The sequence below is a fragment of the Poeciliopsis prolifica genome, unplaced genomic scaffold, assembly GCF_027474105.1.
Source record: "Poeciliopsis prolifica strain line A6 unplaced genomic scaffold, Auburn_PproV2 SCAFFOLD031, whole genome shotgun sequence".
NCBI lineage: Eukaryota > Metazoa > Chordata > Actinopteri > Cyprinodontiformes > Poeciliidae > Poeciliopsis > Poeciliopsis prolifica.
Genome location: NW_026562406.1, coordinates 3,587,547 through 3,604,608, shown reverse-complemented (window position 1 = coordinate 3,604,608; position 17,062 = coordinate 3,587,547). Strand labels below are relative to the sequence as shown.

The following is a 17,062-nucleotide window of genomic DNA, read 5'->3' as shown; positions in this document are numbered from 1 at the left end:
AAGTTTACAAATACTTTTCAAAATAAAAGCCATCATAGTACACAGGTTGAATAAATGCAAAAGGAGAAAACAGTTCCAATACAATTAAAACTAGCATAAAAAAAGGATTGTTAATTTAAATAAATAAAGCTCAGATATTTTCCAAAATAAAATTGTTGGTTTTTAATACACCAGTGAATGCAAAGGACGGTTCTGTGATCAGTTTAAAAGCCCAAAGTGATGCATGCACCAGCAGCAATAATACAATTCATAAGGAGCTAAATTGGGGCCATAAAGTTTGTTCAAAAGAAAAAAAAAAACATTGAAAAATTATTTTGAAACTGAAAATAAAAATTTGAAACTAAATGTTTAAAATTACTTTTCAGATTCAGTGTTTTTATTATTATTATTTGTTTTTTTTTTCTCTCAAGATACAGATTTTCTTTTCTTTATTTATTTTTTCCACTTTTGAGGAAAGTATATTACCAATTTAGCTCCATACATTTTGGATTGTCTGCACAAAACGAGAGGAACCAACAATATTTCTTCAAAAATGTTTTTTTATTTATTGAACGTCATCGTTTATTTTTTCTTTTTCTCTGCGTATTCCCCTCCCCCCCCCTGCCTCCCCCCCCCCCCCCCCCCACACACACACACTCACAAATTCTGCTGCCAACATGTTAAAAAAAAAACCTTGTAAATCTTAAAAACAACTCCAACTTTTGCTCGTTGTTGATTGTCGCGTTTCTCGCGTTTTTTACAGTCGTACTTCAAAGAGATGCTCGGCGGGGCTGCACGCGCTCTGATTGGTCAGATGCCCCACGTTACACGAACCCAAACAGCAGGGGAGGATGAAGCAGTCCGGGCTCCTCATTATCCCAGGCACCACACGTACCGCACGTAGCCGAGCGAGCATCTCTGGGCCGGACGCGTGAAACGCCGCTCTGTGTTTATCTGGTTTTGCCGAAGCTCTGCGAGTTTACCGGGACACACCGAGGAGCGTCGGAACCGGGGCCGTCTCATGTGTTTGTCCTTCTGGTAACACCGCCGCAGCCGCATCCCTTCCTCGTAGAAAGAGCGACGCCGCCTGCGCGCGCACAGCGACCTCGCGCGCCTCGCCATGGGCTCCAGACTGAGCCGACAGAGCAGCCTGGATGACGAGAATTTCTCCAAGAAGCGGCGCCGACTGCAGGACGGCGCCGGGGAGGCGGACAGGGGCGGCCGGGGCGGCGGGGACTTTCTGTTTGCTCTGATGCTGAAGTCGGACAAGCTGCCCGGGATGCTGCGCAGGGCCAACCACAGCCCCTACATGAGGAGGGTGGCGTGGATCAAGGAGATCCAGAAGCTGCTGCGCGAGCGCAGGATCGAGCAGGCGACCGACGTGCTGAAGCTGCTGCGGAAGGTAAAGGAGGGGACGGAGGGGTCAGGCGCCCTCGACACCATGCGTCCCCTTCTCGTTAAGGGGCAACAGATGAGGGGCTGATGTTAGCATGTTTTAGTCTCGTGCATGCCAGGGCCGCTTCCAGAAACTTTGTAAAGGGGATGGGCAATTGGGGGAAGGACGGGGACAGATTTGGTCAAATTATTATTAGTGTGCTGCACTCATGTTAGAGAGTTGGAGTAGATGAAGGACATTCAACTAAGAAAGACGACAAGAAATACAGGTGCATTAGATAATCAACGTCCTAATTTAAAATAGAAATGCACATTAAGCTCTGGAATCAAAGTCTATCAATATCTTCAAAAGTTTCTGCTATTCTTAAATCTTCATTCATGGAGTCCAATCTGGGGGCGCACCGATTGCAGTTTTCTGGCCGATTACCCATTTTTAAAAAGCATGACATGCCAAGTGCTGTATAATTTTGACCAGTGCTAACATTTGGTCTGCAAAGCTGGTAAATAAAGTGACAGAGTTGATAACAGTGGGGCGACTATTGTCAACCGGGCGACCTGGTGGGCCGGTCTGTCAGTCAGCGCTCTTTAGCCACAGAGTAAAAGAGGATGGGGGCTGATGTTCAGACCTGTATGGATGCGATCGGTTTCAGGAAATCTGGGTCAATAAATCAGCTGTCTGATAACAATCCCATGAAAATGTGGTGCTAGATTTAGTTGCATTAGTAACGTGGGATCTACTTTTGCCTGAGTCTTAGGTTGTTTTGGGTTTTGTTTTTATTCCTGTATTTGTAGTTTTGATCATTGGTTGTTTTCTTTTTTCCTTGTTTCTCTTTGTTATCCATCTCACTTTAGCTTAGACTATTTTTAGCCGTTATTTCCCATACTTTCCTTGCTGCCGGTCAGCTGGATGAAACGTGTATTTGGCTGTTTGGAAACATTCCCAGTGAGGAAAAACATTGACAGTCATGACATGGAAGCCATCCACCCAGGTAGTTGTGATAATGCTGTTTTAAAACAAATATTCTCAAACTACATGTTGGTAAAACAGCAGACTGCAGGCTAGTTACCAGAGGAAACAGCCAACCAATTAACCAGTTTCATTTACTCCTAGTGTTGCACCATGAACAGCAAAAGAGCAAAAAACTAAGACCTTCTGTGCATCAAAGACTAAATTTAACTGGAGTTTAGTCGATATTTTGACACATTCTCTGTTGCATAAAAAAAATATGAGAACTAAAAGTATTAAAAGTATCACAATCAATATGCAGTGGAAATATTTTATCTTTTTTTCTGTTGTGAAACCTACTAGACCATGTTTTATATTTTGTTTGAACTACATATGAGGCCGTCATTCAGGCTGGGCTTTGATTCCTGATCCCATTGACCTTTGACCCCAACTCACCTCCACCCTGGCCTCTTTGTGCGGTTTTGACCATCACTGTTTCTTTCCCCTCCCCTCTCTGCCGCGTCATTTGCATGTAAAGTAGGCCGCTCTCCGTGCAGCATACCTGTGACACGCCGTTTCTCGTGACTCAGAGCGGTGAGATGCGCAGCGCGTTGACATGAGATTCAAAAGGATAGTCGGTCAAGCCGCACACCGTGTGTGTGTGTGTGCGTGTGCGGGTGTGTGTCGCTGCGTTTCCTCTAATTTAATTTTTCTCTCCCCGGCTGATGGGCTCTGGATATTTGCACGCGCACGCCGACCCCCGTGCGTCCACGTCTTTGTTTCCTCTTCTATAGGCAGACTCGTGTCTCTCCTCAGGCTGTTCTAATGCTGCCATTACGGCTACATGCCCTCTTTATCGCTTCCCCACATTTAATGGCTATCTCCCTCCGCTGCAACAATTTAAGCCATGCCTGCAGGCTTTGTTTACCTCGACAGAAAAACAAATGCTTCTTTAAAGGTTATATTTACTCTTTACTACAAAGAATAAGGTCACAGAAGTAATATTAGGAAAAAAGAAAAACATTAAGTGCTGCCCTTGCCTCTGCAGCATAGACTTTCTTTGTTTATTCTGCATGTGAGCATTTTACCCTTAAATGCCTCTTGGACTTCTTCACATTTTGTGATGTTTCAAATACAAACATAAGTGTATTTTATTTGATAGATTAGCACTTAATCAGTGAGTGGAGAGAAATGGTTTTTGCAAATACAAGTCTGAAAAGTGTGGTGTGCATTTGTGTAAGCTGTAGGTCTTGTTGTTGCACATTTAGAATCACATTTTTTTTGTTGCAAAAAGCATCCCCGCAGCATGATGCCGCCACCACCATGTGGGTCACTGCAAAGTTACCGCAGGCCTTTGTGTCTCTGGTTAATGCTCTCCTACCCCAGCCTGCCAGCTCAGGTGGCAGGTTTTGAAATACAAATGGGCATTTATGTCATTGTTGATGATCACTGGCAGAAAATTATAAAAATATACAGTAAACTGTAAGAGTAATAAAAACTGAGCCAGTGGTGTTTGCAACCCCCAGAATCTGACTCTACTTTTAATACTTTTGCTGTTTGAACTTTGTCTTTTTTACCATCATCTTTAATTGTCAATACATTTGAAACACATGACTGAATGCAGTTATTATTTATTACTTAAAGATACAAGTGTGCTACTTAGTGCAACTGGTGTACTGAAATAGTCTTATTCGACGATAAGTTGTAGCTCTGGAGATGATGTATCATTACATTTATAATAATATAGGCCAGAAAGTCTTCATGACACAATTTTACGTCCATATTACTTGGTTTTTAGTTTCCCTTTGTGCTGTTCTCTCTCAACTTTCTGACGATGGATTTCCACCTCCTGTGAAATCTCCAAAGTTAAGGAGATTGTTCTGTGAAATAATGCCGCCTTTAAACATTTCCACAACTTCCCCCAGGCTCTGTCTGCCGTGTTTCTTAGACTTTGTGATTCTTTCCGTTCGCTAATATTCTCAGAGATCTTCTTGGCATTTGATTTTCAGGCTTCAAATCCACAACACACTTTTATTTTGAAAGAAAAAAAGCAGCTTTCTCACTTAACAACCCTACAAACCTGTAAAATACACATAGTTCTTTTTATTATTTTTTTCTTTTTACATTTGATGTTAATTGCTGCATATTTCAGCCGTTTCCACTTGTGACATGGAATAGGCAGCACCCAGTGACGCAGAGTGAACATGTGCAGATCTTAATTAGACGTTTGTTTTTAAAGGCTTTTCTCACCTGCTATGACATGTTGCATTAAAATGTAAGTAGGCGCATCCAGATCTAGCAGCATCTCCTGGGGGATCTCGTTTGTTTGGGTCTGCGTTTCAGCTGCTGAATACTGTGTTAATTACTCTGAAGTCTCCATACAGAGGAAGGGGGAGAAAAATGGCACCTCCTTAATTAAGACAAGAAGAAGAGAAACTGGCTGGCCTTCATGCGACATATGGGACACACATGCAGCCTTATTCTCTCTTCATTATCTGTTCCTTTTTTATTATTATTACTTATCTCTACACTGTGATGCTTTTCAGTGGATTTATGACAGATTTTGCTCTCAGAAGTGTTCGCTCTGCTCCAGGAAGGAAACAGATCTGAGTGTTGCCTGCAGATGCAGAAAGGATTTGTTCCATCATGTCACGCTTTGCAAATGACAATTGATCCGTGTCTAAACACGGACAGATGGAGGAGGGGGGGTGTATTTTTATACCTTTCTTCTCAGACGGGCAGCAGCTTCTTCTTCTCCGCTTTGGATTCAGTCTGTGTTTACTGTTGCCCTTGTTAAAAAAGGGGAGCTTGCCAGCCGCCCACTCAGACTGTCTGTTATAATCCATGCCGAATGCGCTGGGCAGAATATCTATGCAGATGCTTTTGTGCACGTATGTGCATGCTGCATGGATGACCTCGAAGGCTTTATTTTCTCATTAAAGCAGCACAACGTCGTGGACATGTTGATAAAACCGTGAAAGAGGGGGATTTGGTCCCATATAAAGTCAGATTTACGGCGGTTGCATTGTTTGTTTGGGTTTTTTTTTAATCCAACCTGAAAAAAGAATTGAAAGACTCAAATTGTTACGAGTTTGTGCGAATTATGAGTGAGCGTAGCATTCTGATTAGGAGTGAGTGACATGGACTTTTTAGTTTTATCACAATATGTTGTAAAAGTGACAATAAGAACTGTTCATTACTTCTTTATTAGATGACTCTAAATCTATGACTCAATTATAGTCCCACAAGAAGGAGTACTACTCTTGAAAAACCTTCCCATTTGAAATTACGGTTCCTTAGAACACCTGCACAGCTTGACCTCATGGCTGAAAAATATATCGTGATATCAGCGTTTCATATTGGTCGATATCAATAATTATTGATCCTTTTTTTTTTTGTTTTAAACATCTGGTAAACAATAAACGATACGATAAATGCCCAGCCCTACTTCTGACTAGCGATATTTTTAGTGCTGTCTTTGGGTAACATTCCTGCTGACACGCCGTCCCAGATCTCACTGCCCACTGTAGATGAAAAACTCTTTGTCTCTTTTAATGAATATTTAAAGGAAAGCTCTCCTTTTTTCCTCTCCCCTCCCCGACCCAGAAGGCACCTATTTCCATCCCGCTCCTTTCACCCCGTAGCCAGGCCAAGCGTTGGGAGTGTTAGTCATGACCTGCTTTGGTCCGGTCACGTTTTTGCTGTCGTCGTGTTGTTCCTCATTTCTCTTATCTCGTCTTCTTCGCTAGGACCTGGGTTTGGAGGGAGCCTCGCTGAATGACATCTTGTACAAAAACGCCGCCTTCCTCAATCTGGTGGACCCTATCTCACACGAACTGCTGCTCAGCTTGGCTCGAGAGATGCAGTGTCCCAAGAAGGTCAGTAAGCCCCGTGTGCGCCGCGACACGAGACATTTACTTTATTAATGATTGGTTCTTCGGCTGCAGAAACAATCCAATCTGAGGCTGGTGGTTTTTCCTGCAGACAGATGTTGCATTTCTGCTTGCTGTGCACCATGGGTTACTCTCTTTGATGTGTATGTTTGTTTGTTTTTTTCAAACCCAAAACTAGAGCAATCCATGAACACAGGAAAAGTTGAAAGCATCAAGCCGCAAGGAAAGAAAATGAAACTCACAGTTAATCATTTTAAAAATGCAGCCTTTTAATTTGAGTGCATTTACTCAGTGATGAAAAATATTCCTGCTGGCTGTGTTTGAACAAACTTATTTCAACAGTAGGACAGCGCTTCGTCATCTGCTTTAATATTTTACAGGGTTGGATTAGAGGCAGAGGCCATTTCTACTCATGGCAATAGTAGCACAAGGAGAATTGGCTAATCTTTTCATAAATTGGCCGATTCATATTATGCTGTCACAACATAATCAATCCGAAAATAAATATTTTATAATGTGTTTTGTATAAAAATTTTGTGCTGCAACTTTAAAACACAATCAAATGTCATTATTCATAACCTAGATTTCAGTATTCATAGCACACAGTGTGTGTCAAGGCTCAGCCTTTGTCTCATCTGAGCTGATTCAGTCTCAAGCAGATGACCCCATGTTTTCCTTCCTGATGGTTGGACGGGAAGGCCCGTTTATGACATCACTCCAAAACAACCAGCTGGCTTGTAAACAGAGTCCAACGGCTGTCATGGAGACTCGGTGACCCCAATATTTCCCGCAGTTATCCAACAGAAACAAAAAGTCACGTGTTTTTTATTGAAGAAGAGAAACTTCATGACACAATTTTGACACTTTACAGCCTTTCTTTACACTGTTTTGTAAAGAAAGGCTGCCACAATTCCTAAAAACTGATCAACTTCAAAGCTTAAGGTGAAACTAAAAGATGTTCCTGTTCAATTTATTTCAAAGCTACCAAATATTGGGCCACGCATTTTAAAAACTGCAGTTCCTCGACAAGGGATGTTTTTTTTTTCATGACTCGATGATTGCACTGAAATTAAAGGTTGTATTGTTCAAAGTTTTGCAGCATGAGATTATGCTTCTGCAATGAAAGATGGATCCATTTCACAGTTGTTTCTCATCATCCTCCCCAGATGTGCCTGTGGATGTGGCCTCCAGTGTCTCCTGAACTGATATTAACCTAAATTCTGCAGCTTTCACCCGCAGCTGTGTTTAATTTCTCCTCCGCGCCACGCTTCCTGTGTTTCTCTCCTCTACATGTGATTAGATTTTCTTGCTCCAACGAGGCGGCTAAATTGGGTTTTGTTGTGCACTCGCTCAAGGCGTCGAGGATAAAGCTGGACCTTATTTTGTTCCCCTTCCTTTTCATGTGAAAGATAACGCGCGACGCGTTTTTGGAAATGAATGGAAGTTTTTGCATTGATAAATCCAACGCTTGTTTCTCCTCTCACTGCTTCAACTTCCTCCTTTGTTTTTTTTGTTTTTTTTTTTATTCCTGTCTCTTCTTTTTGTAGGATGCGGACACCATAAAGTCTTCTGATAAGATTTGCAGGCAGCTGATCTACCACCTGACCCCGCACTCAAAGTGGCTGAGGCAGAGCATGTCCAGGCGGAAATCCCAGGCCTGGTAAGCCCTCGTGTCCAGACATCCAGTCTGTAACTAATCTGCAGATCTGCACAACAGAGAGTGGCGCTCGGTGCCCTCAGCCGGCGCTGATATCTCTTTGAATCTGTCCCCTTCCGCTCATGCAAACCTGAGTTATTCCACAAAATGTCGATTTTCATTACGGAGTGACTCCCAATCCCGTTTGGAACAAAAACCGTCGCAATTCTTTTGTAGATGCTTTTGCAGACACTAAAAGTAGGCGTTCATGTCATAAAAGAGAAAACGAAGACAATATGAGCTTTGTGATATCTGACAGCTTCATTATGAGTCAGTTGAGCATCAACAGGATCATAGAGCCAGCTGTCGATCTGCGTGAGCCGTGCTTTAATTCATCCCGAAAAAATGAAAAGGATCAAAGATTAATCTGACACCCACAGCGTCTTTGAGACTGTAAATACATTAGATGGCAACTATTCTTCAGCTGACAGCTTTTTTGCTTTTCACTTAGTCATGTTGGGAGCTTCATAAATCTGCAGAGGGATGGGCTGATGCAGGCGGAGACAGCAGCAGCAACACAAATCATTAAGACTGAAATCCGCCCTAAAACAGAATACTAATAGAGAGGATGCTAGGGTGGAGGTCTGACAGCTTCACCTGCTGCTGCCTTTGAGAACAAAAATCTGTCAGAGCTGAAGAGACGAGACAAGGACAGCCTGCTGTTCGCTTTGTCCCCAACTCCGCCCGAGTGAAGGCTTCACATCTGTGAGAGAAAACACGTCTTCAGTTTGTCACACTGCAGCCTCAAAGTTCATAGTTGTGTGGTAAAACGTGGAGTAGACAAAAGCCATGTCGTTCACCAGCTCAAAAGTAGAGTAAACTTTATTTATGTAGCACGTTTCTCAAGTCAGAAGGAGAGATAAAACAAAATACATGTGACATGAAACAAAATAGAACTAATTAAAAGCTAATCTGAGCAAATGTGTCTCCAGCTGCTTTCTGCTCAGACTGCGGCAAAATTAAACACATTAAAACTAACACTGCACATCAGTCTTACACTTTTCACAGTGATCAACTCTTCTGTTTGATTATTTTAATTCCTTTTTGAATAAGTAAATTAACATGTTAAATATGTTTGATATTTTTTTTGTACTGTTTTGGTTTAATTTCGGCTCTGACTGGGTTGTTCTTTTGACAAAATGCCTTTTCTGTATCTTTGTGCTACTGTTAGCAACTAATCGATTATTAAATTAGATTAATCACCAATAAAACGGTTAATCGTTTCAGCCTTACATTACGCTGAGCTCCATTGTGGCGGCAGCATCATGCTGTGGGGACGCTTTTCTTTAGCAGGGACTAAAACGTCAGAGAGTTTATAAGAATATGGATCCATGTGTGAGAATGACTCAGACAAATCTGGGCTGTTTTGTAAAGAAAGGCTGCCACACTTTTCATAATTATGATTTGTCAAAACCAGTAACTGTGTTGGCGTCTCACTGGAAGCCCTGCCATCGTTGATATCTGACTGGGCTTCAGCTCTGGGTCTTTGCTCTAATTAAGCTATTAATCGAGAAAAGGAAAAACAGGAAGTCCAAACTCAAACAAACTAATTAGATAGATTAACAGGATTCTGTTAATTCTGAGCATTTGGAGCGACTAATGTTCAGAGCTACTGCTGGATGATAGCGGGATGATGAAGCACAGCTGATGGTGATTTGCTTGTAGCTCCACACAGCAGGATGCTGAAGCAGATTAGAGTTTCTCCAACAAAAACAAAAAATGTGATATGATTTTCCTGGTGCGTTGATAAATATTTATTATTCAGTTCAAATAAGACACTATTTATCTTATCTATCTTATGAAGCATTTTTCTCTCTTCCTGCCAAAGCGCTTGCTATGTTCAGCTGAGCTTAAATTAATGAGTTTCCTCAGGTCATGTTTTGAATACGTCACTGAGTGTTTGTGTTTACTGTGAAATTAAAATGAGAGCATCATAAGAAGCTCTCATTTTTCCACTTCGTAGTCTTCCAGTTGTCTGTTTCTGTGTTGAAAGGGCTGGAATCCGAATAAGCTTTTTGTTTAGTCTTCTGAAAGTAAAAAAGTAAAACTCCTCAAAATGCCCACTGGGTGTTGACCAGCAAAAGTTAGATTATTAGCAACAGGTAATATAAACTCATTCAACCGTTAATTACAATTTAGTGATGGCTTCATCTTTTAACCAAGAAAATTAGATTCTGACGTTCAGACATTCCTGAAAGCAGCATATTTCCCACAAAGTGACATTGTGCTTCTTTGATTTAGCCTCTTTGCAGCTTGGTCATAAACACTAGACATTCACTAACAGGACTAACCCGCAATGTAGTTTTTAAACAAATTTAGATGATATGATGAAAAAAAACATAGAAAAACCTTGGAAAGCCTGATAACCTACTGCTTGAGACTATTTGACATGGAAACTGTAAAAAAAATTATGACTGCATAAAAACGTCAGCAGAGGAGAAAAGACAAAATGGTGCCAATAATGCAATATTCATTCAGAGTTGAGCCGAGGGGTAAAAAAATAAACTCTTAGAAAATTGGATGTTATTAAAATTCTTTTTCACATAAAGTTTTACTGACTTTGCTACCAGAAACAATTTGAAAATTAATATTTGAATAATTCATTGCAGCAATTTCATGCAGAATTCAAACTTATGGAGACTAATGACCCACTGGAGGCTCGCAGGCTGTTAGCAAAAAAAAAAAAACTTTTAAAATGTAAATTTGATTTAATAATTTTAACAAACATCTGTCACTAGACCATAGTGTTGGATTTGAATTATGAATGGTATCCCACCTTGTAGATTTGGTGGAAGTTGTTTTGTTTGTGCACTTTGCTCTGGGTCTTTCTAAACTTGATCTCAAAGTTCACATGGATTCATAGGTAACTTAAAATAAAACATTCTGTCTGGCATTAGGGTTACCTAGGAATTACCCGATTTGGAGCGACTAATGCTGAAGCATTAGTCGCTTCAGCCTTAGTGAAATATGCTGAAGCATATTTCTGGTATGATCATCCTTCAAAAAAATGTTTCCAGATAGATCGCCTCAGAAAACCATTTCTTTGCTTCCTGGGTGCAGAAAGAGGAATCGATCTAAGAGCTGTGTGATCCAAGCTATTCACACCTCAAGAGAAACCTGTCTCCATGCCTATTAGGGTTTTACGCTTCTGTCATATAAAAGGTAACGAGGGCCAAAACAAGACTGATAAGAGATACAGCTAGCCTGACAAATATGACACCAGCTGTTCGGGTCCCTCTCACCTTGCCTGCTCTACATCCAGGTTTTCCTCCATCTTTATGGAGACTCCTTATGCAATGACTGCTGAGGGCGTGACTATTTTCAATATGACGGAAAAAAAAAAACACTTCAAAGCATCAGAAGTGACAGGTACAGCTGAGGACGAAACTGTAAGTCGCCATGCAGCGGAGGATGCTCTAATTCACTCTGACACCGCTGCAGAATCACAGCCCATTTCAGAAAGAGCTCAACTTCGAGCCGAGACGGGCTCCTGCAAAATGAAGCCGACGGAGAACAAAAGGCCGAGCCGGGTGGAGTCATGAATAATGGATATGATTTTATCTGTAATGTTAATCAATGACTATTGTGTTATACCTCTGCTGGTAATTCTGAGTCTGCAGTGAAGGAGACAGCAGAGCAACATACGTCTCAAGAGACAGATGAAGATGTTTTTCTTAAAATCACCAAGGGAGAAGTAGAACACAGCTTCACTCAGGGTGAAATGTATCTGAGTGTTTGAGTGGAGAACTATTTGTGCTTCCTGATTCAGTCTCCGCCTCGTGTTAGATCCATCTATCCACGATCCATTTCTTTCACTTCTGATACGATATCTGAGATTTAGTAGGAGTCGATACCGATCCAATGCAGAAAAACAGAGCTGAGTTGATTTAAAACGTTTCTTTAAATAAAAAAAAATGTAAAAAACACAGTTATGACTTCACTGAATGAAAATGCATCATCATTTTTGGAGATTAAAAGATGGCATATCGGGGTCACAAAGCCTAGAAAACAATGTGATTGTGGTAATAATTGTGTCAATGTTGATATCAGTTTAGATAATTCAACATTTCCCATCGGTCATTACGATGCTCCCAACGTTCACTGTGACCTTTTACCGCGTTAAGACTCCATCCACCACGCTGGATTTATAACAGGCATGCAAATCATGAGTTCATGGAATATAACAGCCAGGAAATGCGGCTTTCCACGCAGTTCTTTGCTCTGTAGAAATTTCTTCAAGGCTCTATCACACATCTCTACCATCCCTAATCCACTAATGCAGTGTTTTGAAAAAGATCTTAGAAGTGTGAGTCAGTCATTTGTCAGAAGCTACAAGAACGCTTCCTGGCAAAGTCATTATTATTTTGTTAAATAAACCTTTGTTAGAGTCAGTGTAACTTTGCTTTACCCGCTACCAGATTTCACTAAGAACTGTCAAAACCTCCATCATTGTTTCATTTCATTTATTAGACAATGCATGCAAAACTTAGAAGAGAACAAGTCTGTGAGGATATGACAAGAGCATATAGCTGCAAGTTATTTGCAACTTCAGTGGTTTAGCATTTCTATTTCTATTAAAATACATGACATTTCTAAATCAAAATACATTAAGACTATGTGTTTTTGTGTCTATTTTCATGTAAATAGCCTTGGAACCTCCAAATTCATATCATTAAACCTACACATTAAAATACGTACAATTCATAAATCAAGATACTATAACAATACACGTTATCCTCTGTGCATGTTCATAAATAAATATCCTCACACATTCGACTAACAAATTATAACTATAATACTAACTCACCAATACATAAACTCCCACACAGATTTGCTCATCCATTAAGAATGATCACAGATTTGGTTTTCTTCCATTTCTTTTTACTCTAAAGTTAAAATATTACTACTAATAAACACAATTTGCAATGAAATCCTTCCTTAATCCAAGCTAAATATCCTTTTCCTATTTTGATTTGTTCGCTTTTTAAGTTCAAAGACTTTAAAGGTCCCTTTTGTTTCCTCCTCCACAGTCTCAAGACGACTCTACAGAAGAAGCTGTCCAGCGACAGCGTGGACCTGTCTGGGATCCCCCTGTCCACCCGCGACGTCCGACAAGTGGCTTTCTACCTCCAGAGCAACAGGGACAGCGTGGTGGCAGTGGACATCAGCTTCACCGAGCTCACGGACGACAACTTGAGGCTGCTGCTGCCTCTCCTCGCCCTGCTGCCCAAACTCAGCACCCTGGCTCTCAACGGCAACCGCCTCACGCTGGCCATCATCAAGGACCTGACCGAGCTGCTCAAGGACCCCAAGATGTTCTCCAGCCTGGCCTGGATCGACCTGGGCAATAACGTGGACATTTTCACCATGCCCCAGCCGCTGCTGGTGGCGCTGCGCCGCCGCTGCAGCCTGAAGAGCAGCCTGCCCACCATCTACGAATACACAGAGGGCCAGCCGTACTCCTACCACCTGGAGACCTCCATCGAGGAGCCCAGCCACTACGAGGAGGAGGAAGTGGAAGAGGAGGAGGAAGACATGGGAGACAGGTTTGAGCTGGAGTCGTGGGGCTTGGGGGAGAAACAGCTCTCTAAACATTTTACCCTTCACTACTGTGAGAGGTGATGGGCCGCTTCCCGTCCGGAGAGCTTTCGGCTGTGGTTGAAATGACGCCCCGCAGCACTCTGTTACTTCTTTCACCCTGTTGCCCTCACACCACGAGACAAAGTCACCCTTCACAGGCGATGGGGGAGCCTGGTGCCCACATTGCGAATTAATTGTCCCAACACAGATACTAAAGCTAATCTTTACCATCTCTGAGTTAACCCACGTAAGACGGCGAGGAAGAAACCGACGGCCTGGACGGCAAACTTACTGTGTTGGTGGATGGCGCTCTTGGGAAAAAGGTGCGGTTTCATTGGAGGGTGGCTGGAGGAGTCAAGGTGCCAGTTCTCTCTCTCTCTCTTTCTGTCCTTTTATCCACGTCTATCGCTCCATCTCGCTCTCTGTCGAGAGCCAATCCCCAGGAGACTTAAATCAGTTGGTCGGACGAAGGGGCCGCATCCCGTAGGAGAGAAGGGACACCTAGAGTGAGCTTTGGAATCTGTCGGCCCACCGCGGGTTCTCTACCAGGACTGAGACGCTCTCTGTCCGACAGGACCTAGCTCCACATTCTGTGTTCTCTGTTAATCTCTCAACAAAAGCTATGACACAAGTTCAACAGACTATACAACCAGCGACCCGTCACGTGGTGCTGGCAAAACTGCTTGGTCAACTTTTTTCGGGTTTTTTTTCCCCCTGTCCTTTCCCAGTGTCCACCCGTGAATGTCCATGTGCAGATGGAAATGAGAACAGAAGACAAAACAGTTGCTGTGTTTCGACGGGTCGTTTTTATTTTGTATTTTTTGTGCACCTCAGTGGACAAAGCAGTCTCAGAAGACAAGGAGTAGGACTCGACAACGGAGAGGCGTCTCCGGTTGTTTTTGTATTCGCATTAAAGCTGACATCACTGCGCTCTGTCAGGTCATAGCCACAGTATTTTCGACACATTTATGGCTCCTGAAGCCGAGGTGGCTTCTGAGTCAGAGCAAGGAGGGCCAATCCGCTCTTCCTACTGCCGTCCGTCTCCACGGGTGTCGTCCTTTCCACTTTACGTCGCCATATATCAGTGGCCCTGTGTTGTGATGCACTTCCTTGACTGTTATCTATCAGTTCCAGTCTTTCTGCAGTAGCATCATATGCTACTGCAGGATGACCAGAACACTGCGATGCACTTTAAGGCCCTGTCGTGTTTTTCAGCGTTACACTTCCTCCACAGCGTATACTCTGTGCACGTCGTTCATACCTGAGTATTTACAAGCCAGAAGTTGAAAGTGTCCCACATTCAGACAGTACGAACTACGCAGATGATGATTGTTAGCGGGATCAAAACAAGCTCACCATATATATAATAAGTGTTCAATACGTGTTATTTGTGTGTTTAAAACGTCTAAATGTTGTTGTTTTGTCTCGTCTGATTCAGCAGTTGTATTTAATTGTACGTAATGACAAAGAACAATAAAATTTAGCCCAAAAAAGTCCTGCTGTTGGACTGAATGGATGATGTTTTATGGGATAATGCAATAAAACAGAGAGTCGCTTTGTAAATGTTATCCAGGAGAGGATATTTATGTGGGATCTTAAATCCTCCCAGACTAAACTCTTGCCTCCTCTTGGTTCGTGCTACGCCTTGCAAAAGTGTTCATACAGCTTGTCCGTTTTCACATATTGTCACTTTAAATCCACAAACTGTATTAGATTTTGTTTGGGTTTGTGAGTCAGACCAACAGAAACCTGGAAAGAACATGATTTATGAAGATGTGACATGCAACAGCTTATGTGCATGTCTCTTTATCACCTTCCTGTTTTTCTCTACAAAATAGATAAAACTCAGTCAGATTGGAAGAAGAGTGTCCGTGAGCATCAATATTCCACTGAATCAGATTTAGATCTGGACTTTCACATGAATGTGTTTGGATCTGAACCATTCGACTGTAGCTCTGGCTGCAGAGAGATGAACCACTGCCACCAGTTTCAAGTCCTTCTTTTCACTTTTCCATGCTACTGTCGCTCACTATTCCCACATCATGACACTGCCACTGCCATGTTTCACATGGTGGCTTCGGGACCATCGACATCCATTTTTTTGTCCATTCTCAACACGTTTGTTACATTCCCTGCATCGCTCATTGAGAACTGGCAGCTACATATAAACATACGTCACATTTGTCAGATTTTCATTTTTTAATTCTGTTTATTACCTTAAAACCCGTCAGATGCATTAAAATTTGTGGTTGTAACGTTACACGTAAAGGTTCAAGGTACATAAATGATCTTGCAACGCTCTGCGGTTTATGTTCATGAGTCAGTAAGTGTCAAACCTTTTCCTAGTTGTGCTCTGTGTATATATGTCTCATGCATTCAATGACTGCCAATAAAAGAACCTGTCCAAACTGAAAAGTGACATCTAGTTGTGATTCTTTTTTTTTTTTGTTTTGTTTTTTTCTAGTCAGGTTAAAATGATTTACTGATCTGTTTTTATCAGCTGAGTCAGAACATGCAGTGGCTCACAGACAAAAGTATAACAAGCAGCTGATTGATTTCTCCAGATTAGCCTGTTAACGGAGCCGGGTTTGGGCCGTGTGGTTTCAGACCCGTAGCCGGGATGCTGTACGTGTTTTTGCTGTCGAGGAAACGCCTCAGCTTGCAGCCGTTCGCTGGCGAAGGACACGGCGGTCTGAGCGTGAGGCCCAGACCGTGATCCTCTCCTGGCAGCCTTTTGTTCGTGCTCCCAGACATGGTAATGTGGCATTTGCAACAGGTGGCTCCTATAAGGTCAGGGCACAGTGTGACTGTCACAACCCCTCCCAAGGTCCAAATATCGTGTGACAAGGCAACAGCCCGCGCCGAGAAATCACCAGGTTTGTGTTATTTGACCTTTCCTTTGCAGGATTGGTTTATTTCTGTGTTACCGGTGAAATATCAATTTCCTCAGTGCTGCTGTTGAAGCAGAGCTGTAGACCTTTAAGCTGACACAGACGGAGCTTCACAGATTCACTGAGGAAACTTCTCCACTGCTGGATGTCCAGAATTACAATTCAGACTGGTCAAAGACCCCATACTATGAACTGCCTCTAATATGTAGAGGAAAACTCATTTCACAGATCCAGCAAAGCATTTGCTCCCAGACTAACTTAGTTGTTCTCTTTATTTTTGAGAAGTCATTCTCCAGAAGTTTATTTCTAAAGCTTCTTGTTTTAAAGAGATGATACAATGTTGATATAATGTATGTTCTCCTTGACTCTCTTTAGCATTTGCTACTACATCCTTCCTCCCAACATTCATCCATTGTTTGTCTATACCTGCTTTTACTAACTGCTAGTTACTGTTCAGCTACTAGATGGAATCCTAGCTTTAGATGACCAGACGAAGGACATACAGCTCAAATGTGTTCAAGCCTTTTGCAGGAGTTGTTTGTTAATTCCATAAATTCAGTTCCATCTTATATATCTAATTTGTGCATGTGAAAATAAATATTTCCTACTAAAATGGCTATAATGTTTATATTTTATTGGAACAAACACAAGAAAGTCAATAAACTGTGGAACTACAGCAAAT

General features: G+C 42.0%; 1 protein-coding gene across 1 annotated transcript; it reads left to right on the top strand.

The window, feature by feature from the left end:
- The first annotated feature begins 677 nt into the window (after window positions 1-677).
- On the top strand, window positions 678-15,892 carry lrrc75ba (leucine rich repeat containing 75Ba). The gene is made up of 4 exons (XM_055050909.1): window positions 678-1,381; window positions 6,070-6,198; window positions 7,761-7,873; window positions 12,940-15,892. The coding sequence occupies exons 1-4, from the start codon at window positions 1,100-1,102 to the stop codon at window positions 13,529-13,531; spliced, it is 1,116 nt and encodes a 371-aa protein (XP_054906884.1). The 5' UTR covers window positions 678-1,099; the 3' UTR covers window positions 13,532-15,892.
- The last annotated feature ends 1,170 nt before the right edge of the window (window positions 15,893-17,062 follow it).

Coding starts and splice junctions, on each gene's coding strand:
- lrrc75ba (XM_055050909.1), top strand. CDS start 1,100: ATGGGCTCCAGACTGAGCCGACAGAGCAGCCTGGATGACGAGAATTTC. Junction 6,199..7,760: donor AGATGCAGTGTCCCAAGAAG/GTCAGTAAGCCC, acceptor TTCTTTTTGTAG/GATGCGGACACCATAAAGTC. Junction 7,874..12,939: donor AGGCGGAAATCCCAGGCCTG/GTAAGCCCTCGT, acceptor CCTCCTCCACAG/TCTCAAGACGACTCTACAGA.